This window comes from Thunnus thynnus, chromosome 12 (genome assembly GCF_963924715.1).
Source record: "Thunnus thynnus chromosome 12, fThuThy2.1, whole genome shotgun sequence".
NCBI lineage: Eukaryota > Metazoa > Chordata > Actinopteri > Scombriformes > Scombridae > Thunnus > Thunnus thynnus.
The window spans coordinates 5,647,624-5,673,875 of NC_089528.1; the positions used below are offsets into that span (position 1 = coordinate 5,647,624).

General features: G+C 38.5%; 1 protein-coding gene across 4 annotated transcripts in view; it reads left to right on the plus strand.

Moving 5' to 3' along the window:
* astn1 (astrotactin 1) overlaps nucleotides 1-26,252 on the plus strand; it is a 394,147-nt gene that overhangs the window by 85,302 nt on the left and 282,593 nt on the right. For all 4 annotated transcript variants that reach the window (XM_067604968.1, XM_067604965.1, XM_067604966.1 and 1 more), the window contains exons 3-5: nucleotides 5,955-6,205; nucleotides 6,664-6,806; nucleotides 10,816-10,965. In XM_067604968.1, coding sequence (XP_067461069.1) covers nucleotides 5,955-6,205; nucleotides 6,664-6,806; nucleotides 10,816-10,965 — 544 coding nt within the window. The remainder of the gene's footprint in view (nucleotides 1-5,954; nucleotides 6,206-6,663; nucleotides 6,807-10,815; nucleotides 10,966-26,252) is intronic.

The following is a 26,252-nucleotide window of genomic DNA, read 5'->3' on the forward strand; positions in this document are numbered from 1 at the left end:
ACACATTATGGCTTTAAAGGCATCATTCTGATGATGTAATTTTCCTTCATCAAGACCCTCAATTTAAATGATAACTTACAGAATTAATAGTGTCTTAACAAGCTGTAGCAAGTGAAAGTTAAAAGTGCTGACCGTGAATTTCAACAGCTATAATAACAACTGTCGCTGAAAAATTTACTGAGCTGTCGCTAATTAACAATGATTTTTAAATTGGCTAACAAAAAAAAAAAACTCTTTAAAACATCTGACTGTAGAGTAAAACCATGATCTCATTAAAATGGTAAATGGACTGCATTTATATAGCGTTTTTCTAGTCTACTGACCACTCAGAGCGCTTTACAACACATGCCAACATTCAGCCACCCACACACACATTCATACACTGATGGCAGAGGCTGCATGCAAGGTGCCAACCTGCTCATCAGGAGCAATACAGCACTTTTTTTTATCCGAAGCACTTTACAAATGTTTCTAATGGTCACTCACCCATTCACACACACATACACACACACTCACACACCAAGGTTGGGTTCATTATCTTGCCCAAGGACACTCAACATGTGGACTGGAGGAGCCGGGGATTGAACCACCTGATCTGATTAGTGAGCCACAGCCGCCCCCATCCGACCCACCCCGTTTCATTTAACTCCCAAGAGAATACATGTTTACATGACAAATGTAATTTAGGTTTAACAGTGATGCCTTCTCACCACACAGACTCAAACAATATCATGGCTTCATGCTATATTAGCTTTTATGAAACAAACCAAATTGAATCAAATGGTTTAAACCATTTCTGTCATTAATACTAATTTCCAGCGGAGAAACCCTCGTATGACGGCTGTGAAATGGGGTTGTGACTTTCACATTTGTTCAATGTCAAAATCAGCGCTGGATCATAAAGCCTCTTGGTAATAATCCTCACAATTCAAGTTTCATTTCATTCCATTTCACTTCATTGGTAGGTATTCACTTTTATACCTTGACAACATGAACTGTGGATTCAAGTCAGCGCAATAACCGATGCATGAGAGGATTCAATGAATGAAAACTGTCAATTTCCATCATTAATATTTTAACTTGATATCAAATACAATCAGTGGCTCTGATAAAGTTTATTATGTTTGATGCAAGAAACTTCCTTTTGCTATCTCGCTGCTGTCAGATAGTCTAGATCTTTCCGCCTTCCTGCATCTTAATGCCTCGCATCCTGAAACTAAGTGACAGATTGATAGCTCAGCTCTAATACCATGCCTGCTCTGTCAGACTGAGAAAGGCCATGTCTTCTCTCTTCCATTCAGGACTTACATGACAGGAGTGTAAGTCATGAGGAGCACTGGTGCCATTATAACATCATCCTCATCCGTTAGTAAGTGGATTATGGGGTTGGAGCGCTGGCATGCTTTGATGTGTGGTTTGGTTTTATTGGCTCTATAAGAGGACACAGCCCACTTAGTCCTCACTATGATTCCAAGTAATGCCTGATATTAAACTGTTTTTTCCATAGCGCCTGTTTTAGCCCCCGTCTACGCACGGGCGCTAATGCAGGTTGATGGGTCTGAATTACATTTGTCACTGAGGGAGATTTGATTCAAAACCATTTGAAGTACTTGACATTTGACATCTTATTCTTGTTTAGTCAGGGATGAATGAAACAATGGCAGCACTGAGATTAATCTACTGCATACTTTAATAGCTAAGCATTGACATGCTCATATACCAAATATGAAAATTCATTCCTTTAGTTTTACCTCTTTTTGATAAAACTATTTTTTGGGTTGTTTTTTTTTTACCATATTAGCAACAACTAAAATCAAATGAAATCTCTTTTTCCAACAGTTAAGTGTCATATAATAAAACAAACATTAAGTTGAGAATAATGTGTCAAAAATGATAGGAATACAAGCAAAGGTGAGAATAGAAGGGAAGGTATAAATCTTTTGAGGAGCAACTTAGCTCAACTGTCTGAGCTTGAGCATGTCTAGTAGAGATGTCTACACAGGTGGCGTTGCATTTCACTCACACGTAACTCTAACCCAGCTACTGTTGGTTGCTCTGAATCTCTTTGTAATTACAACTCCAGATAAAAGTTACCAGTGTATTGATTTCTGTTTTAAATGTCTTGATAAGGAGGTGTAGGGGAGCACTGCCAGGATTGGATTGAATGTGACAACACGTTGTACTTCTGGTGTGTGCAGTACAAGGCAACATCACAGATTTTTCACAGGTTTTGCTTTGGCCCAAAGGACTGAATTACTAAATGCTGTATATTCTGGAAAAGGGCAGTGAACACAATGGCAGTCTGACTGGGACCAGAGTAAACTGATTGTATAATAATAATTAAAGTTCTATTTTCATTACTCTTTTATTTATTCAGTGTTAAAACCCCCATTAACATATTTTCTCAGTCAGCTTCTTACTATGATTTATGGGATCCTGCATGAAAGTTAGAACAGATTTGGTTATTTCACATGAGAGATTTCCATATTTGTGTTTTTGTCCATGCTCTTCTTACTGGTTTGATGTGTTCTGTGCTTGGAAAATGTTTAAACATGATAAAATAGAGGGGTTGTGTGTGTGTGTGTGTGTGTTTGCTTCACACATAAGGTATGAAAACAAGTTTTTAGGGCATTTTCTTTTTTTGGTGGGTCGGAAGGGGGGGTCACTTGGGGTCAGAACTCAAGCTAGAAGTCACACTTTTGACAGCCTGTATCCAGCAGATATGGAGCAACATCAACATTCTTAATTCTGTTTTGGTCTCGACCACCTCTGGCTCTTTAGCTGCTAAATGCTCCGCTATGTTCACTGAGTCGCTGATTTTCTCATTCTGGTGTTTGGTGCTGGCCAGGTAGCATACAATGGGTTTATCAGAGCTTTTTCTTTTAGCAGCTGCCTGCAGCTGGATACAAGGTTGATGAGAATGGTGAGACCTGAACCAAGAACAATATAGCTGTTAGCAGTAAAATCAAAACAAGGAACTGAAAAATGCAAAAAGTTTCTACAGAGCTGAAGTGATTGCATAATTCTCTATGAGTTTGTCACCATGAGTGACGCCTCTCACATTACACTTAACCCAGTTTTGATATTAAAATTGATTAGTGCAACCTTAAGCATTCATGTTTTAATTGTAATTAATTGGAGGGGAACAGTTCCATTTAGTGTATGGTTTTATTTGAGAGTGAACAGTGAACTTCGTCAGTGACTTTCAAAGTGCTGCAAATTTAATCATTACAAACCAAATGACTCTGATCTCCTTTTTGACCACTGTGCATGCAGATTTACTGCATAAGTGGCCCATATCATGGTGTCATTTGTTAATGTCCTTGACTATGCAGATTAAACAAACAACTTATGCAAATAGGCCTCTACTTTTGCCAATTTAAATTAATATGAGCAACTGAACCCCCATTTTTATTCAGCCTCAGAATTGTTAATATGTTTGAAAAGGGATTTTTATGTAAATTACTGATTAAAATCCATTTTTCATTTCATCATTTTTGCTTATCTTTCCATAACTCTGCTTGTTTGACTGAACTGACACAGTTTAATTCTAAATGATTTTTTTTTTCCTTTAGTTTTATCAGTTTTCACTGAACCCTTGTTATTATACTGTTGTTTTGGCCAGACTGTTGATTAACATCATTCAGTTACTAATTTTGTTTTCAGAATAATTTAAACTAGCTTTGTATCGCTCAGTTTACATTAAAAAGGGAAGAGAGGTCACAGTCTGGATCAGTTTGTGTCAGAGGAAGTTCAGCGCAAGGCAGCAAAGACAGAAACATCTGTATGCACCAGGCTGCAGGGAGAACTTAACCAGTCCTTTTGTTCAAATTTTAAATGAACATAATTTTCTGACTGAGAGCGATTCTCTGTTTTTTAAAAAGGAGAATTGCTGCTGTCTTTCTCTGTGTGCTCTCACCTTGACATTTTTATAACTCTTTTTGACGTTTTCCAGATTGCACAATGTATCTCATTTTGATTTCAGTTTTAAGCTGGGTATCAGATAAGACACGAGGATGCGGTAAATGACACATACTATAAATGAAACATAATGAGTTTAAGTCCAGATTATGATCATGCCTGCATGTTCTCTCCTCCTTCCTGTCACTTCTTCCTATATTATCCCTTTCAGTAACCTTAAAAAATGCAAATAATGGAATTAGATAAATGAAACTGCCCAGAAATCTGCTATCGTTGCCTTTATTCATGGAGGAGACATGGCTGATATTCAGACTGACAATCGCTGTGTCTCTCCTGTGTTTCCGCAGGCTGTATGCTTTTGACTTGCCGTAACTTTGATCCATATCCTGCTTCTTGGCAGGATTCTCTTACTCTGCTCTGCCTCTTCCGCTCTCTCTTTGACTCTCTCTCACTGTCTCTCTGTTTCTCTGCTTCCTGTCTGTTTCTGTCTCTGTCCCCCCTGCTAACCTGTCCTCAGGGCAGGCTGAACGCCCTTCATCTGTCCATCTTGTGCCCGTTCTCAATCCTCTACACCCGCTGGTGTAGACGCTGCTGCATCCCTCAAATCCGCAAACCACCTCATAAGTCATTAAAATCAGAGAGAGAATGAGCAAAATGCAAGTGGTCATGTGACCTGACCCAGTCATCTGGTATCAGTGCTTCCTGGAGAACATGTGTGAGCTGATATTCAAAGCCACAATTGACTTCTGTCTCCTGTATTTCCACAGGCAGCGAGCAAAGCCGTATTCCTTGTGACTCTTTTATATTTCAGGGTCGTGATGGAAATTTGACCGCATATGTTGATCACACCACTCTAACACTGGAGGCAACTTCTTAAATAATAATTCTATTTTATTCTAACTTGGGCCTTACTTTGGCAGTTTTTACTGAGATGCAGAAACACAGCGATATCGCTAAAAATGGGCTTGATGAGCAGTCAGAAAATCATTCAGGTTCACTGAACTTATTTTGAGAATAAAATGAAGGCGAACAGCAAAGTCATTAACCAAACTTTCGGTTGTATACACGTCCATCATCATCATTCAAGTTTACTGACTGGCTTCACTGACTTTTAGATTTTCAGATTTCAGACTTGAAGTAAAAGTCTAGATGATCTGGTTAAACTGTGGGCAGTTACTTTATTGAGTCCAACATTATTATAACCAACAGAAATGATGGCCAAAACTATGAAAATAAGGTCTACGTGAGTTGTAATAAGCTGGAATTATCCTTTAAAACACAGTGGTTCCTTAAGTGGGTGCCAGGGTATCCTTAGGTACCTTAAAGACGGGCCAAGTGTGCTGCTAAATTTGTTTATTTCATTTTTTTAAAAAATGTTTCTCCACAGGTCAGGGTTTTTGGTTGTATTAGTAACACAATAGACATTCCTGTACATGAGTCCTCCATGTCTGCAACAGTCAGAAATGACATCTGTCAAAGAAAGCAATGGAAATATCTGTAACTGTAATCAAGCTCAACGAAGCCTCCAGCTTTACAGACTTTTTTTTGGGTGCTTGTGTGACACAGATATCCGTCATTGTCTGACTCTTCAATTTTGCCGAAATAAAGAAGAAAGATTGTCTTTGAAGGCGTACGGTGCTTTAACAGTAATAAAGTTTGGATAAAGGGAACAATTCACAGTGGATAAGTTGATTATAGCTGATGACACTTTGCTCATCTTCCACATGGCCTTAAATTACTAGACATCAGTCAAGAACAGTCTTCTGAACTGTCCTATACTTCCTATCAAGGAGAAATGGCTGCACGGTAGCATGAGAGCTACTGTCAGTTAACAACACTGTAGGTGTTTTTCACTAAATTGCATCTGCAACCTTTTTCAAATTGTGCTGTTGGCATCACGGCTTCGACTTTGATCTGTATTCTACTTGGCAAGATTCTCTGACTCTGTTCTCGCCTTTGACTTACTCTTCTCTCTCTCTCTCTCTCTCTCTCTCTCTCTCTCTCTGCTTCAAATGCCACCCTCTTCCCCTCAGGGCGGGATGATCGCCCTTCTGCTGTCCATCCTGTGCCTAGTCCTGATCCTCTACACCCGCAGGCGCTGGTGTAAACGCCGTCGCATCCCTCAACCCCAGAAGAGTGCCAGCGCTGAGGCGGCTAATGAGATCCACTACATCCCTTCAGTGCTGATGGGAGGCCAGGCCCGGGAGAGCTTGAGGAACTCTCGGGGTCAGGGGCCCAACTCCAGCGGTACCCTCAGTATCCGGGAGACTCCGATTCTGGATGGGTACAAGCGGGGTTTGGGTAGATGGGAAGGGTGAATGTAATCTGACGCTATTTTTTTGCCAGAAATAAGCATATGCAGTAGTTGGCAGTAAACTGATTGTGTTATTGAGATCAATTATCAGTGGACATGGTTTGTAAATCCAAATGTTACACTGCATCAAGAGGCAGCAATGAATAACAGTTTGGATGTCACTACCTTGGAAACAGATGATTTAATGCAAACTGCTAACAGCACCTTAATTTTTTTTACATGTTACAGTCTGCAATGTGTTTTGAAGTTTAGGATTATAAAGCTCCTGCCCAGTATTTAAAGCACTGAGACCTTACCTTATCAGTACCTTCTGTCACACTTTGAAACCTTGACTGCTCCATCAAGCACGATATCCGCTTGTCACATTTTATTCTAATTTAGATAAACCAAGATAACCGAAATCTAAATGAATTCTACCTCATCCCTAGGTATGAGTACGACATCACAGACCTGCGTCACCATCTGCAGCGGGAGTGTATGAATGGTGGGGAGGAATTTGCCAGCCAAGTCACCCGTACCCTGGACTCCCTCCAAGGCTGTAATGACAAGAATAATATGGACCTCGCACCTGGTAAGTTGACAAATGCACAAACAGACAGATCAGACAAAGACAGTGATGCTGAACATGTACAGACAAACAGCCTCAATGATTCACTAGTCAATATTTTATACATTAATGAATCAAATGACTGTGGAATATGAACAGAGTTGCTCACAGGGACCAATCACTGAATTCTGCAGTTCTGCATAGCTTTTTAGCATGTCTGTATTACTGTATTATTAGCATATTGACAAGAAAATGTTTGACATTACATAACTTAAGTCTTTGAATCTGTGGTAATTGATATTTTTATATTTACAGTGGATCACAACGGTCACTCATAGTGATGAATCCACAGAGAATAATCACCCGACTCAGTCTCTTAGCTCATTGTTTTGATTTTCTGGCTCGACTGTTTTTCATATTAAATGTGTTATTAAGCTGAGGTATATATGCCCTTAGATTAATACATTGGTTTGTTTAATTAATGTGATGATGGCATACTCTGTGTTAGTATAGGCAGAGATTTCAGGGCCTTTGCCTTTGTGTTTGTGAAACTTTACTGATCATTTTGAATTACAGACTAACTAGATTCTTTGGCTGGAGCTTTCACTTATCTCATTAATAGCCTTACGTTTTTCCTCCACCACAGCCCTACTGTTTTTAATGAATACAAAGTAATGACACAGTATATCAGAAATGTAACATTTGCCTGTGTTTTGGAGGATAGAGGAAAAATATAACGTAAGTTATTTTCTAAGCAGGCAACACTATAATTACATTAACACAGTTGCAATAATTGAAATAATCAGTGTGAAACTAAAGAAAAGTAATTGGATTTTTAATTGAATACCTTAACATGACTTATTTTCTCATACAAGCTGGAAATAACCATATAAATAAATGTAGAACCAGTGATAGAGAGAGAAAAATTTCACAAACGTGAAGAATGAACACACGTTAACAGTGTAAAAAGTAAAAATTTTATAAAAAAAGGGGGAGCAAATGAGCCAGTGTTTTCATAATAAGTATAAGAACACTTCAGAGTTCTGTGACGGATGCAGATACCACATATAAATATCAAACTGCAGGTATTCTTTCAAACTGTTTATTCCTCATGCTTGAAATAATCAAAAGGCTAATGTGCCTGCCAAGAATTTGTTTAAGGGAATCTATTTTTCATCATTGGATGTTGCAGTCAAGCACCACTCCCATGAGAATTACTGTATGAAGTGGAGCAGTTTTGATGCAGGTAGACCTTCTGAATTTCAATTAGCAACAGATTCACTGCTCAGATTCATCAAGAGATTGCGCATGGTGACGGCATGCTAACACCATGTTCTTATAAAATCCAAACAGCCCCACCCCAGTGGTGATGGAAGTGGAGTAATCCTGTGCATTATGCATTTAAGATGCTTAATGCGATGGACTAGAGAAATAGAAAAAGCAGGCGGCAGGCCATGCATGGAATATTGAACTATATAAACACTTCAGAGGTCACAGAGAAAACGGTACTAAAATACCAAAGACTAAAGACTGAAATAACTAATTCAGTTAATATTTTTGGCTGCCCTGACCTTTCTTCTTGGAATAATGGAACTGTTATGAATACATAAACAAGTTAAAAAAAATAATGATATGTCACTATTAATTCATTCGTGTTGTCAATTTTAAGATTATCATTACTTCAATATTTTGTATGCATGTGCTGTACTTGGTGGTATGCCTGCTTTGCTGCATCAAATCTCCCCTTTAAATGTTGACATATATTATTTTTAGAGAAATACATGTGTTTGGGAGCATGTGACTGGATACCAGAGGCTTATACTGCTTTAGTCATTTCAAACATTTTTATGGGTTTTGTGTTTTAGATGCTTTATTTCTTATAATTTCTTTGTGTAACTTTTGGAAGCTTCAGTCTCTTTTAAAGGGTAATGAAGCTTCCAAATTTGCTTGTTTAAATGAAGTTTAAATACCTTTAAAGTTATAATCCTTAAGATATCAGTTGTGGTTGATTTTATGGTTGACACTGCAGTTCCCAGAATTATGGGGTCAGCAAACACTCCTTAAGCAGCTACTTTTTCAGAAATATAACAGGAGAGCAGCTGTTGTATCTGTTTACAGCACAGCCAAACAAACTCATGTTGTTTTAATAAAGAAATCAGTCAAAAATTAGCCTTTTTTCATCATGCCTTGAGCAACCGTGATCTGATTTCATACTGCACACAGCGTGAGTACTTTTCAACACAACAGCAGGACATGGTGAAGTTTGTTACCATGCTAACATCTCACTGTGGCTGTTCCATTTTCTCTGATTACTTCCTGCTATATTTAAAACTAATTTTCTGTCAACAAATGACCAAAGTGACAATTGACCAGCCACAGTCAGAGATAAGTGCAGTGATAAACACACTGCATTTCCTGTGGTTGCTTCACAATAGAAGACACTGTGTTTCACCAGTTGAACATTTTTAAATTTTAAAATGAAGCAGAAGCTAAGGGAAATGTTGGGTTTGCATTAGCAGTAACTTAATAAAGATCTGACACACCTGGAGAGTGAACATTAAAGAGTGAGGCTGATATCAATAAGATAAAGTTAGTTTGCGTTGGAGGGTTAAATGATCATATAATCAGATAATCCCTCTCAATCATCACCTGTATTTTCTTATTTTCTTATTATTTTACTATGTTTGGGATGCTTCTGGGCGTCAACCTTTGGACCATGGGTGTGTAGCCCCAGCCAATACCAGCGCACAAGTATGAGGTTGGAACTCATAGCATAGTGGTTACATCGCTGTCTCCATCTCCCTCCTGTGCTCCGCTCTGCTCTCTGTCTCTGTGTCATGGATGATATTAAGTATTTTCTTTGTGTTGCATGCATCTTAAGGAATGTAAGACACCTTTAGTTGCGGCACCATGTTCATGTGTCAATAAGATAAATTGGAACATCTAGTGTGGGGCCCTTAGGTGTAAATTCAGTAGCTTGATAGGAACGACGCCAAGATGTCTGACATGTTGACAGGTCCATATCATAACTCATTATACAAAGGAGAAATCCACTAATAGTGGAAAACATATGTTGAAGAGGTGGCAAGGTATAAAAGATCCCAGCTCAAGTTAGCTTGTTCATTGTATTTTCATGTGACAGAACCCCGGCGGGAAATAAAGCTGTATTCAACTTATGCTTCTTTGTGTATCTCACTCTATTCGGATCATCAGAAATACATAGTTACAATAGATGTATAAAGAGCTGCAGGTCTGTGTGTCTGCTTGACCGAGGGCGGGGCTGATCTGCACACACACACAGAGCAGAGAGGCCACAGCGGACAGGATGAAGCTCTGCATTCACAGTAAATCCAGCAATGCGTCACCTTCCTGCAGGGCTGTGCGGAGGTGCTGGTGTGTTTATTTGTTCTTTAGAATGTAACCACTGTGAAACAATCAGAAAATAACATTTTATTTATGTAATTCACGGCTTCGTTCTCGTCAGCGCAGCTCGCTCTCTTCATTGACTCTCTAACTCGCTCGACCACAACCACTCTCTCTCTCACTCTGCTCTCAGATTGATCCAGGGAGAAGGGGCCAGCTTTGAATGCTGTGTTTACCAACACCAACTGACAAATCCTGCATAGTATACCTTTAAGGATTATAACTTAAAGGATATTACAGAAATCATGTTCTATAATAATGTCTTTTTTATTGTTTCCCTGAATCTCCTTCTAATTTCCTCCTCTGAGACTTAAATATGTTCAGTATATTCCCTTAATGAGTTTTAATTTCATGCCAGCTTTTCTCATTCTTTAATTTAGGCTGTTTGACTTCTCCCGCAGTAAACAACATCCTGTTTTCTTAGCTCTGCTATACTTTATGCTTGGTACATTTTGGTCTTAAAACTCCTATATCCAACCAGGAGCAACACATTTTTCCAAGTGGCTGCTTTCTCATTTTAGAAAAGAAAAAAAAACAAAACTTCAGTTTGTGACTCAACTATTTGTGGCTTTTCTCTCCCCATGTTTGTCATTATCCCTCTTCTCCACAGTGAGCGACAACACCAAGCTGGCCCTGATGAATAAATACAAGGACAACATCATTGCCACGAGTCCCATTGACAGTAACCACCAGCAGAACACCCTGCTTCCGCACAATACCTCCACCAGCCAACGCAAACGTCTCTCCAGCAACACCCGCGGTGAGTCACTCTCTCCCAAAGATTTAGCCTTTGACAGAGAATAGAAGAAAATAGATCACATTCAACACCACGGCTCCATGAGTTCTTCCCATCACCAGCGACGACAAGTACTACATTGTACAGTTATATTGGTGTGTTTTTGTGTGCAATTTAGTGATGCTTTCATGTTCTGTTCATCTAAGGATAAAGTGCTTCTTTTTGAATCCTTTTTTATTAAGGACATCCACTTCCCATTAGAAACTTTAACAAATATTTTCTCATGGTATCAGTCACATAATGGTCTCATAAGGTCAAACTGAAATATAAACTGTAATGATACTGCAGCTATTGTGCACACTTTTCCATTTTTCAAGTGGATAAAATAGTTTTTGGACATGGGCATCATTTGACAGAAAACTGAGAACCAAGGTTGCTAGGAGACACGCCATTAACTACTGTGGTGTGCAATTAACTGCCAAACATGCATAGCCTTAGAATGATGATACAAGAGTCCCCCCCCCCCCCCCCCCCCCTCAACAATTTCACATAGTGGAGACTTGTCAGCCTAATTTGCTATTGTTAGCACTGATTCCCACTAGACGTTACTAGTCATTCATGTTATTTCAACACCTGTTGAGTCATTGGCAGCTACTGCACATTTAGCCCAGTGTGTAAAGGAGGGGTCTAGCCAAGCAGCAACTACCACAGCTTGAGGCTGAAGCCAATGCAGAAGTACCTTAAAGTGCAGTGTCACTGATGGCCACTAGATGTTCCAGTTGACTCCCATTCAAAAAGTGTCAACTAGAAATACAATAATTTTTTTCAATGAGTCATTATCATCTCAATCATTAAACTCAGGCCCTTAATAATTGTGCTCATGGTCATTTTGGAAATTATTGCTCCGTTAATGAGATCTGAAGACTTATAGGAACTTTGATGTCTGCTGTGTAGGTGTTGATTGACAGCTGAGATTGACAGTTGGCTCACCCGCTGCTTCTCTCCAGCTGTGGGACTTGCACTGAATCAGACTATTGTCGCAATATACAAATGTCATAGAACACTCAAAAACATTGTTGCTACAGTAAAAATGTATAGTTTTGTCAATAAAGATGAGGTGTGAAATGGAGGTATTAGGTGTTTATCTGTGCTGCAATGTGATCAATGCCCAGCTGCACAACTCTTTTTTCTGCAAATGTTTATCTCTCCCAGGTCTATGGCAGGCAAGAAATCACAGTGAGTCACTGAATGCCACCACACAGGTTTAATCACTGACAACATCATGAATGCCCTTTGGAAAACTCCCAAGGACCCCAAGACATTTTCAACTCATTGGAAAAAAGTTATCAATAGTACAGTAAAGAACAAAATAAAACATTAGAAAAGTTATAGCAGGATACATAAGGTCTTTGCAGGACACTGAGAATAAACGGTGTGCTATAACCCATATTATCTTGAGGGATTGACCTTTGCACAATAAATCAATAAAAAAGTTTAGTGTGAATGTGGTATGAATGTGAGACCTCAACATGTACGTTTTTAGTTTTATTGTGGTCGCCTTTACCAACATAACCAAATTTCTATCAGCCATGCTCTATACTTATCAATCGGAAGTACTTTGAATCCATCTGTGCTGAATTCAATTTGCACTCACTGCTGTCATCATCACAACCCCCCCCCCCCCCATCTCTCCTCACTTTCACCCCTGCCTGCCATAGCCGTGATAGTGTAGGAGTTGTACTATATGACAGGAGATTGAGGAATACAGGAAATGAAGAGAGAGAGGTTACAGTTGATGAAACGGAGAGACATCATCCCATTATGATAAATAAGAGAGAAAGAAGGCAGCGACATTTTCAAAATGTCATTTTGGAAATTTTCAGTTGACCTCAGACTATAATTCACTTTCCTCTACACTTGGCTGCACAGATGCTTTATTCTCAGCCCAATTAAAAACAATTCTGTAGTGTTGCTGTGGAGAAACTCCAGAAATAAACTCATTTTCTGGCAAAAAGATTACAAAGTACACAGTAATCCAGAGGTCCAAACTGTCATAAAGACTGTTATTGCAAATCAGCAGGGACAGAAGCATTTTATCACATGGATTTGTTCTTGCAATCATCCATTTTATTATGTCTCATTCATGTCTGGTGGAAACCCAACATGACTCTTGGGAAAGTTGGTTTCTTGGTGTAAAAGAGGTAGCAGATTTCTGTCTTTCTTTGACCGTGGCTATTTCAGTCAACACCTGTAGCCATCGTTGCATTCCTGAACAGCGATGAGAGCTCAAATCATAGAAACAGAGTGGAGGAAAACAACATTCAAGCAAACCCTTTTATCAATAATAGAGGGTGAGAACAAAGAGTGAATGCCCCAAACACCCAGCAGAAAGTGGCTCTAGGCAAATGATGGTGTTGGAATATTAAAAACTTCAGAGCCCAGAAAGTCTGTCACATGATTTCAGTGAACTGCAAACAACAGAGTGGGGTTTACCTTTCCAGCTAGTCTGTGAGGCTTTACACCAATGTGATGAGAGAGTCAAAAGGTCTAGCATTATGTTCAGACTGATATTAGCGCTACAGCAAAGAAACACGGCCTCCTCATTCATTTTAATGAGATCACTGTGTTGGCACAGCAGGGGTCTTGACAAAGAGGGCCCTGCTAAAAAATGCAGGGTCATTTGGCAGTGTCATCCAGCAAGCACTGAATTGGTCAATCAAATATTTGCAAGCGCACATTTGTAGTAATTACTTTGCAATGTGAATGGTGTAATTCTGTTGTATACTGGAGAAAAAGAATGTAAAATCCTTTGTCATTGTGTTATAAGAGGCTGAAAATGGCAGCATTAGTGATTTGTTCGGACACTTAGAATGACCAATGTTTCCGTTTTCCTGACAGGAACTCTCGTGGCTATGATTATAATGACTGTTGTCTCTGGGATGCAAAAGCAGAAGTAGCGGGAAATTGCCTATAGCCTACTGTGCTAACCAAACCTTAATCATAGAGGTTTGGTTTGGTTGTTTGGGTTGGAGTTCTTCGCTATGCAGTGATTTTGCATCTGTTTAACCTTGAAAACTCTTAGATCTATTATTCAAACTGGACTTCCAGGATTGTATTTCATCTTCGCTTCTGAAGCAACACGCCTGGAACTCCTTATAACACATTGCTGTTTTGGGTCTGAAGGCCCACTAATGTTGGTGAGTCTGAATTTGACTTGGGCAAATCAAATCTAGTTTTGATACGGGCGATCTGGTCACATCAGTATTTAAGATGGTGAAATGTCATAACAAAATCTTATAATTTCTATAGAATTGCTGTGTTGTCAATGGATTTGCTCAGTTGGGCTAAAAAAATCTTTCATTTTTTTTCAAGCTCTTTCAAGTTTAACATTGGTGAACTATGATGTTGACCAATAGCAAGTCTTGACAATGTTGATCTTTCATACCCACGTCAAGCCATTGAATGTGAGGGTCTAACGATGGACAGTCTGTCTACTCAGGCCAGTTTGGTTGTAAAGAAGAGTCAAATACAGGGGCATCCTTTATTAGACTTAATTAATTCATAGACAATGTGTGACAGACGTGTGTACGACATTGTGATGAGAAACAGTGATCATCACCGGCTTGTGAGTAGTAACTGCCCTCTGCTGGACTTTAAGAGGGAACTGCAACTGAATAGTAACGGTTAAGTAAATTACACATAAAAAGGTGTTATTGACACTGAAAATCTAGCCTCAAATGTTGTCTAAAGTGTAGTATCACTTGGTATCGCCAGGCCTAAAACACAGTACGAATCAGCAGTTCCAGGACACCAAGTCCTTAAGAAGAGTCTGTTGCAAACCAGCAGCAAATTAAAAACATTTCTATGTTCACAGGATGATCTGTGGGCTCTGTGTTTTGGTGTCTTCCTTAAGTAGGGCTTTTCTTTTTCTCCGTCTCTTTGTCTCTGTCTGTTTTTGACTGCATCTGTGAGAATTCGGATGAGCCATTGGTCTCTTTTGCTCTCTGCAAGCCAGATAACACACTGACACCACAGCTCCACACTCAGATCCAGAAAGGGAAGGTCTCATTCTAATTCATTTAGTGAAATTTTAACTGTAAAATGCAGATCATTAAGCCTGATACTACAGAACAGAAGACAAAAGATCCCTGTGCATTCATTATATTTGTTGTATCAGTTGTATCAGCTTGGTGTAGAAAAAGGGGATTTGTTTCCTAATGCACTCAACCAACACACACACACACACACACACACAAACTTGAAATGTTTGTACTTCCAGGTACAGGTTAGTATTCTCAAAAGCTAGCTGCATAGGAATGAGGCTGTCTAAGCAGGCAATTAGATCTGCTTCATGTAGTTTTGAGGCACTGTTGTTAGTGTTTCCAGTCAACTATTTTCATCTTTGTCATAAAATATGCACAGACGGAGCTATTGTTGCCCTCAGTAGACAGCTTGTGCACGTGTGAGGCAGAGGCAGGTAAGGTAATGACTCTATCCCTTTTTGCTGAAGATGCCCAAGTGCCTCTCTTCACTCCATATGTCAGCACGTTTAATGCACTCCAGAGTTACTTCTAAAGCCGCTAAAAGTACCCAATTGGCCAAATGGAAGAAAGCAAGGTCAGAAGGAGGAAAAGGGGTGGCCCCCATCAGTAGTTCATGATTATTATTGCTGAGCAGCTGTATCTTTTATTCCTAATTAGTTCTGGACAATACACTGCAGTCAAGTTAAATTAATTTAGTGGACATGGTTGTGGTTACGTTGGAGTTATTGTACTTCTGTGTACATAACAAGGGTTGCCATCATCTCTGTCATGTATTTGTAGGATAAAAAGAGTAATGCGACATTTATCATTTATGCTGATGACGCCATAAGGGGAAATCTATGAGTTCCCTGAAGAGTAGAATGTGTTTTTGGGGTGTCATAAAAATAAACTCAATCTTAAAAATTTAACTTAGAATACACCTTTTTCACAGCATTTGAATAGATAGTGAATGTACAAGTGGAACTAATAACACTAACGATGGCTCCGCTCTAATTAGGTGTGTCAATAAGCCATATGATTGACACTACAATGCAGCCATTAATTACAACATTACAAGTGTGATTGTTCTTCATTGCGTGGGAGGTAGAAACGTTTTCAGCTAAAAAGTGCAGGTTTATTAGCATCAAAGGACTGTTGCTTTGTTCTACATTGTTGTCAGCAAGAGAGTAGGAATGTAAGGATGCTAGCAAGGAGCTAGCAAACCAGCTAGCCAAGAGAAGCCACCTGCTAACATTACAGGTAACATAAAATTCATGCTTAGTGTTTGTTGGCTGCACTTCTTTTAACATCTTATATTTTACATATTTATACTGTTGTGTTGTCCATATCCTATATTATACTGTTGGTTATATTCTAACATTTTGTGTTTAGTGGTCTGGGTTTTGTACTGTGCTCTGACCTATAGCTATACTGTAGCTTTACATGTCATGCAACTGAAATATATCTGCTGCTTTAAAATGTGGATCAAGTCAGCCAGAGTATAACTTCATCTCATCTTTAGAATAATTACACAAGATTAACTCAAAATACATTGTTTAAACAGTAAGGAGGAGGATTTAGTTTTACTTTGACACCTGAACAACTGGACTCAAGCATCATCTTTTAGTAATGTTAAAATGCTTTAGAAGTAATTACTCATTTTCTGTCTTTGGTAGTCTCTCTTCAGTGTTGGTCTTCTTTTGACTTTTCCACTCAGTAATATTGGTCAGTTTTTAGTATAAAAGTCTTCTCTTTTCTTTTACTAACTATGTAAATGTCTCAATTTATGTTTATATTTTTCATAAGGTCCACACTTCTTTTTGATTCAGTATACGTGCTGTATCACAGTCATCTCAGGCATTTTGGCATGACAACAGTCTCCCAAAATATCATCCTCACACTGTAAAGTTGTGACTGGTTGTTTGTTCAAAAAATGCCTACACTTTAATTTTGATGATATTTTGCAGATATATGCAGACTTCTATGATCCTGTTATTGTGAAGGAGAAATTATGTTAACTTGCTCTGCTTTCCAGACATATTATGGGCATTCACTGAAATATCAACATGTCCCAATGTTAAGGGTTAACAGAAAACTCATTTGACTAAGATGTGCTGGATTTAGAGAATATGTGGGAGCTGTGTTTATTTCTGAATATAGTTGCTGAACATTTCATGCATCTAAAGCATTGTTGTCTTTCCATCTTTCATCATTCAGCCACAGTTGTTTGGTCCCTTGATTAAAAAAAGGAAAGCACTCACATATTGTACTGTAGAGTCTTTTCACGCTCCCAATGATTAATTAAAAGAAAGAGCAGTGGAAGCTGCCAAAATAAGTATTTTGAGTTTTGGTTTGATTCTCTCGTAGCAACATTGTACAAACAGTTTACTTCTAACAAACACAGGTGGTTGCCTTGACTGAAACATTTGTTGCCAAAGAAATTTTCTGCTACATCAAAACTGCATCAGATAATCTGCAACTTCAAGCTTCCTTATGATAAAGTACCATCGGTGTCATTTTTATTGGTTATAATACCCAAACTCTTCATAATTACAGTTATAATTTGCAGTCATAATTAAACAGTTTTTATTTACTGTTTCTACAATTACAGGCAGGTAAAAATATTACTGGATCATATTTTCTTCCACATGGACTATTATACAACCAACTTTATATAACATACTGTATTTCATGGAACAGCCAGACTATACACTGTCATTTTCCCATATTTGAATAATGTAAGCAACATACAGTTAAATTTATTTTACTGACATTTTTTTTTCTTTTAGGATTTTTATTCCTTGGCTTTCCTTTTTTAACATTTTTAATAGCCTAAATTTTCAAATATTGCCTCAACTGCAGGAAGAACCAGGCTTTTATATGAAACAGGCTATACTATACAGAATATTACACTACAACACGTTTTTTCAACACGTTCTCACTCCCAACTCGCCACATACCGAAGCTTGGTCAGGACCCCATGGCGTCACTTTTTAACGTATGGGGTATCCCTTTAGCGTCGTCTTTCAACACGCAGTATCATGGTAGTCACTGTTAAAAAATAATTATATTTTATGGTGTGACAACGAGGTGGTTAAGGTCTGGTTAGGTTTAGGCACAAAAACCACTTGATTAGGGTTAGGAAAAGATCATGGTTTGGGTTAAAATAAAAAATAAAAGAAAAACGTTAAGGTGGTCTCAAACTGTGCTCTCTGCTGACTCTGTGCTGGTTTCCAACTTTCTGCCAACAACATTACAAGCCATCCACCGACCCCTCCACCTCCTAAGTAAGTCAGCTTATATGGATGTTATTGGAAGTACGTCACTTTAGAAATGTTGATATGATACGTATTGTTGAAATGTTAATATGCTCTGTATTACTGGTGTTGAAATGTAGATATTAAACATATCTGTGGTTTGCAGAAATGTACAATGCCAATGTTTTATTCTGGCAACCAGGCTGAAATTTTTCACTTTACATAGACGTCATTGGTCTCATCGCATCTATTTCAGACATTGTGGGAGCTCAGCAGAAGTCTAGTGGACTACCTTGCACATTAAAAAATGATGCTACAGGGGTACCCAGAGTGTTAAAAAGTGACGCCACGGGGTCCTGACCAAGCTTCAGTATGTGACGAGTTGGGAGTGAGAACAGGCTGCCTTCTTCTGATGTCTCCATCTTTTATTTTGCTGTTAATGCAAATGCTAATACCACATACTGTGTGTGTTCATGTGATATTAGCTGTCAATGCAAACCCAGAATACAGCACTAATTCTTTCAATACAACAACAAAGTCAACTCATACTTACTTTTTTTTCCTTTTTTAAGAGAAACATTACAAATGATTTCCAGTCAGTTCTACTTTGCAGTTTTTCGGTCTGTGTTAAGCTACAGTCAGTGAACTTCAACACTGACTGCACTGATGTTTCACATGATAAGTCTTTCATCGACTCAAAAGGCGTAATCCATCCCTTTCTGTACAGGCTTTTAAAATGAGACATCTGCAGTTGGTTGAGTTGAGCTGCACTTAACAGCAATCAAAAAATTGGCAAAGAGGAAGTGGTTGAAATTGATTAGTGATTGAAAACAGTACTTATGTTAAAAAGAGAAGCTCAAAAACAGAAATTTACATTATTATCACTCCTCTTTCCTCAATATGTGTTTCCTCACCTTTATTAAGGACCAGCCTTTATTTAATTGTGCCCCCGATTACTGTCTTATATTCTGTTAAGTCTGACACTATTTAGTTTTTATTTTTTGAATGTTAAAATTACTTTAAATAGTATCAGAAATGGTGCAAATTGGATTTTAATATAGCATTTTCAAGACAAACACTCTACAACCATTCATGGTTATACTCATTGTTTTGAGGTATAATCAGCAGTAAGTGTTTTCCTCCCCATTTTCTCTTCACTGTCTGTTGCCAGAAACATTTTCTCATTGCAAAAGGACCTTGTTTTCCATAAACTGGGGCAATTAGTGTCTCCTTGGACAAGAAAACACAACATAAATTGACCCACTTCTTTTTAAAAATAGAGTAAAAAAAAAAACGCTATGAAAATTTGTGAAACACAAAATTGATTGGTATTACTGCTATAGTCTTATTTTAAATGGTTGTATTTATCTAATAAACTGTTATTGCACAAACAGTTGCTATTCTAGATATCAGTGCTGTAGTTATTTCAGTTGCTGTGCCACCCTTACCCTCTAAACTTGTTGGTTTATGTGTCCACTTCCTCCGTCAGGGTAGATTGTCATTCTGGTGCCATTACCCTCTCTCCTGCTTGGATTCTAGCACTCCTCCATATTTATAGAGTTGTGAAGCACTGGACATAATAACTTTTTTTGGTTTGTAAGAGGTATTTGTGCCTGCTGTGCATGCTGAGTTGGGGGTGAATATCCTGCAGTGAATATTTAGATGGGACTTTCTTGTTTTCATGGCAGGGTTGAGCGCAGCACCTTTTGGCTCCTGTTTAATAGCAAAGGATGATGAATACCTGCTGTGTTAGATTTAGTCTTGATTCCTCAGGAGACACTTTTATTCTCCTCTGTAAGCCAGACAGGGACAGACTACTACATTTCTAGTGCCATCCTGGTCAGAAATGTTGGAGGAAATAGTCCACACCCCTTCTTCTGTGATAAATTTAACTACACTTAAACTCATGTAATCACCAAACTGAACTTGTGAGCCCTGTGATACGATGGACATGTGTTTTGCAAAATAGTTAAGAGAATGCCTCCTTCTATCTGGAAGATATTCAAACTTTTCTTAAGTAAACCTTTATAGCAGATGTGCTAATGTTACCTTTTGCACTTGATTATTTTTTTAATTTAATTTTTGCTTTCATCTTGTGCAAGAAATGTTATTTTAGAAAATTTCAGCTGCACATCTCAGTGATGGGTTGGTATGCATTCACATCAGAAGCTGTAAGGCACATTTTCTCTTAACTGTCTATGAAACTACTTTTCTTCTTGTACATCAGAGAGAGAGACATGCTGTCACACTTTGAACCACTTTAAGTTATTCTAGTGTAGAACTATTACATTGTGGCCAACGCTTCTTTTATGTTCTCTCCTCTTTGAAACTCATGTAGCCTCAAAGCTGTCCTTGACATCTCAGCTCTATTCAGGTGTTTAGAGAGCCACTTAAAAGCTTGATTTCCTGTATTTCTGATCTTGTGCAGTTGTAATAAAATATCACACAAATAACAGGTGGTTTACTTGGGTAAGTCATTACAGTTTTGACCTGATGGTGGCGCTAAATGCAAAGTCAGGAGATAACCAGAGTATTTAAGATTCATCCTCTGGGCACCATGGATATCTGTACCAAATGTTTTGGTGATCCATCCAATAGTTTTCATTAAATTTCATTAAAAACCAAAAATATTTACCTCATGATGGCGCTAGAGGGGAAATCAGGGGATTACCAAAGACAGTTGGCTTCATCGTTGACAATGCATGCGGGGACAATGCATATCTGTACAAAATTTCATGCTATCCATTGAAATATTGTTGAGATAGCTCAATTTGGACCACCATTTCCATTCCAAGAGCAATGCTGCTTGCATAGCTAAAAATTACAAGTGTTGCTGGTTCTACCTTCTAAGATGTGTGGCTTTTCTGATTTTCTTACTTACATAAAATTTATAAATTGAATACCTTTTCATTTTGGACTATTAGTTGACCAAAATAAGCAATCCAAACATGTCGCCATGGACTGTCAAAACTTTTGTTGTTGTTTTGCAAATGCTTTGACATGTGGAAAGAAATATTTCATAGATCTGTAATTAAAATGATCATTAGTTTTAGTCTACATTTTATATTAACCAGCCCACACTGAGAGAATACAGATCACACTGACATAACAGCAGTCATGGGCCCAAATACTGCAAACAAGAAACCAAATGTTTCCTAAATTCTGACTAAAGCTTTACTTAAACTCTCCCCATTAGACTACTTCTTTTTCCATCAAGTGACTGTTTTAAATGCTCTTGCATGATTTTGGACTTTTAGGCACTCACTGTACCTAATTAAAGTTGGAACTCATTGTCAGTGTTTTGTTGTCTGAAGAGTACCCACAGAGTTCAGAAGAGTTCTTTAACTTAGACTGTAATTTCACTAGAGCTACTCAGTCTGAAACACACTCTTGCAAGATCTGTGTCCGAAATCAGGGTCACTTCCTTTGAAGTCTGCATATCATCAGTGAAGATATTCAAATAAGCTGTCCTATTCCAAAGGCTCATTCAAATGTGGCCCCAAAACATTTTTCTTCTTTTGCCAGAATAAAAAGACTCTACAGCTCCTTGTGACCCTTAGTATCAAACAATAAATAAATTAAATTTAAGTTTGGGAATAGGAGACCAAATCTTATTTACCCTTTGTTTTTAACTCAAGTGGTCTTCGGTCAACTTGTAAAATAAAGTTACCATGAATCGTGCTGGAGCTTGCTCTTATATTTACCATTTTGTCAGTGGCAAACTTGAAACATTTCAACCTTCCTGGTTGATCAAGACACAATATTATTTGTTTCCTGTATGGTTTGAGTGTCTCACTTGCAGAAGAGCAGTAGGTTTAGTCAACCACCCTTCAGTCCTCTGAAGGCTACATGTTTATCTTGGTTAAATTATTTGAAGTGGATGACCTTTGAGTACGCATCTATAGTGTTTTCATACGGCATAACAGCAGATGTACAGTGATTAATACACGTTTCCACTCTTGGCTCAGAAAGACTACAACATTGTATGAATAACTATACAGACCTTGAAGCACAGCAGAGCATCTCTTAAAGACCTCAATTCTTCTTTCCAACTGGGTACAGTTAGAACTCAATCTATGTGTGAAGTGGAAGATGAAATATCTGCATTTTCCTATACTTCTCCAACTTAATTATGGCAAACTACTCAGACCATGGACCTGAAATTTAAAAAAACAAAAACAACAATATATAGTATACATGCACTAGTGAGTTTATTACCAGATAAGGGTAATTTATGTTAACATGTGGGTGCAGATTTTATTATCAGGTGTGACACTGCCTGCCATAAAACATATTGCAACCTCTGGATCATGTTTTACATCATATTTATTAATTTCCTGCTAAAAATGAATCACATAGGCAGGCTTTTTTGTGATGTTTTTTTATCCATAGTGGCAGCGTCAGTCTGTGGGACCACATCTTTGATCCAGGCTGGAATATCTCAGCTATACAAAATTATTGGATATATTGCAACAAAATTTTGTACAGACGTTCATGTTTCCCATGGGATAACCATACTCATACATTTATAATTATCATTAATCAAAACAGTCACTTGATGAAGAAAGACAAAACCTAATGGTGACACCCTAAGCAAAGCTTTAGCCAGAATTCCATAAACATTTGGTTCCTGGTTTGCAGTATTTGGACCCATGACTGCTGTTGTGTCAGTGTGATCTGTATTCTCTCAGCCTGAGCTGGATAATATAAAGAACTCTGTGTCAAAAATGCCAGAGCAACAAACATGGATATTAAAAATCACTCAGTGTCGAGAACTGTTTTGGGTGGTCTCCAGACAACAAAACACTGACAATGAGTTCTCAGTGGAATATTTCAATGGAATATTTCTTTCCATATGTTAAAACATAGTTAAAACGTTTTGACAGTCCATGGTGACATGTTTGGATTGCTTATTTTGTCCAACCAATAGTCCAAAGTGAAAAGATATTCAATTTATGAATTATATGTAAGTAAGAAAATCAGAAAAGCCACACATCTGAGAAGGTAGAACTGGTTTTTAGCCATTCTAGCAGCATGACTCTAGGAATGGAAATGTTCTGTGTGTTGGTTGGTTAATCCACCTCCAGACTGAAATATCTCAACAATTATTAAATGGATAGCCATGACATTTTTTCCAGATATTCATTGTCCCCCGACGATAAGGTCAGCTGAATTTGGTGACTTCTCTTCTAGTGTCACCATGAGGTAGATGTTTTTGTTTGGATGGATTGCTGTAGAATTTGGTACTGACATTTGTGTTCCCCTCAGAATTAATTCTAATAATCTCTGAGCTCCCTTAACTTTTCATTTAGCACCATAATCTGGTCAAAATTTGTTAACTATGACCAAATACCTGCAACAAAACTATTGACATTTCCATCAGCCTCAGCTGTAATTTATGTTAAGTCCTAATTAACAAAGGTTAGCATGCTAATATGCTCAACTAAGATGGAGATCATGGTAAACATTATACCTGCTAAACATTTGTAGGTTATCATTGTAATTTTGAGCATGGTAGCACTGCTGGCATTTAAGATCCAAACGCACTGAAAATACGTGCGTTTTGAACTACACATATTGTTTTAAATGGCTGAGTGCACTCCAAAAGCATTATGAGGCGCGTCAAACTGCCTTGACACCCCTACTTCAACCTTGTTTCAATTTTGAAGTGTTACATGAGGACCCAGCGACCAAAGCTGTGTTTTCTGCAGCCGAAAAAGAGAAAGATAGTGTGAGAGAGCTTAGAGCACCAGTGAGAGAGAGGAGAGAGAGAGAGATAGAGATAGAGAGACAGCACAGTGGTGGTCAAGCGAGGAGAGTGAACAGCGGTAGATTGAATGAGAGAAATATAACGTTATTTTCTGATTGTTTCATGGCAGTTACGTTCTAAAGCACAAATAAATAACCATTAAACACTCAACAGACTCACTGTGAAAACAGACGCTCTTAATTTCAGTTTTGTTTTCCTCCTCTGCATTTCTCCTTTTCATTCATTCATTACATCCAACCAATGCAGCAGTAAATACAAAGAACAACAGGACAAATCTGTGTTGGTTCTGCGGTGTTGGCATTTCAAATCTGATGCCTGCAGTGCACCATAGGAACATCAAATGACATGAGTCAAATGACATGAGTCAAATGACACGCGCCAATTATCGCTTTCAGTGTGTTTTGGCCTTTAAGTCAAAGCATCGCTGTGCCTCAGTACAGCCTCACAGAGTCACTAACGTGGTTTTTGACCGTTGTAAATATACAATTTTATTGTCTTGAATTTGATTCCATTTTGCTGCTTTGCATACAATATTATTATTTATAATAATAATAATAATAATAATAATAATAATAATAATAATAATAATAATAATTATTATTATTATTATTATTATTATTATTATTATATTACTAAAATAGCCGTAGAACAGCATGCTGACCTGAGGGATCAAGGCAGGAATGAGACAAATATAACAGCCAAAAGTCAAACACAACAAAATTCTAGTTATTTTAGGGGAAATTCCAACCTGTCCTCACAAGAAAAAAACAGTATAGTCTAAAAATCAGGCCGGCAAAAACGATCTATGGTTATTTTTATGCCATCTAGAGGTTGTAGTAATTATGACCCAGGGAGGTGGATGGCTAAATTATGAGGAGGTGGATGGCTAAATAGGTAGTTGATTTAGCTGCAGGAGACCACTGTTTGCTTCCTGTTTCTAGTTGCGAGTGTAAACGAACTCTGGACTGAATCTGTGGACTAAAACTGTATTAAATGTCAATGAGCAAAGAGACTTACTGGGCCGACATGGCGGTCTGTGAGAGTTGTCAGCTTGTCAATACACAACTTAAGTGGGACATCTGCTGCCTGAAAGATAAGCTGAAGAGAAAAGATGAAATGCATGTCCTTCCCTCATCTCCACCTAGGGATCTGATCTTGGAGAATCACTTTGTACCAGTGGAAAGCCTGGAGCCACCTTTCTCTCCCTCAGGCAAGGGATCCCCAGTCAATGTTGAATGTCCGACCATTCATTCCCATCATCCCTCACTGATATCAATCGCGATACCACCAGCGCCCCCAACACCAGAGCATTGCTCGCCACTGGTGGCCCACCTCACAGCGGCTGGCCGGGGAGCTGACACACTGTTGTCTCAGTCCCTGGCTAGTGGTGCCTCATCGCCGAGCTTCCTGGTTGCGTTGGCCAGTCACTGGGCCACCTCAGAGTTGCTCAACTTCCTGTGGGGCACTGCCCTGCCTTTATTGCTTGCGGCTGCAACAGGCAAGTGGGGCACCAGCACGCTGTCACCTCTCTCCCTGCTGATGGATCTCCTTCCTCAGTGGCTGAACGTCGTGTTAACCTGCTGGCCCATCAACACACACTGCATGCCCAGCAGCTCACCTCTTCAGATGCTGTCTCTGTGGTATCACCGGCGACTCCATAATCAGAGATGTAAGGTTAAAAGGTGCCAGCACCTATCGCTACCCAGGTGTGCACTCCCTCGACATCATTGAAAGACTGCCTTGTATTTTAAAATGGCATCCCAAGTCCTCTACAATAGTGGTATATGTAGGATGTAATGACACAAGCAGCTAACAGTCTGTTGGGTGCATTTGGGTGCTTTGTGACACGTTATCTTTTTGTCTCATTTGCAAAGGTTTAGCAGCCACAAAAGCCGTGCAATCCTTTTGAGGATTTGGCCCTAACTCTATTCCAAATTGCTTTCCTATGAATCAAGATAATGAAGTTTTCTATATCCCTACCCTCATCCAAAAGAGAAAATCCCATCCAAACAAAAATCAACGGAATATGAAGGTTACACCTGTTTTTACAGCAATACCTGCCTTTAAATAGGCTTTATTTACATTAGATCAATAAGCTCCAAAGCGCTTTTAATTCATGATCTAATACTTGAACATGGTTTTGATATTTTTGGACTCTGTGAACCTAGTTATCCACAAATAACACACTGCCTCTGGCTGAATCATCACCACCTAACTTTCTATACTCCTATATCACTCATGCCAACAAAAAAGGTGGCAGTG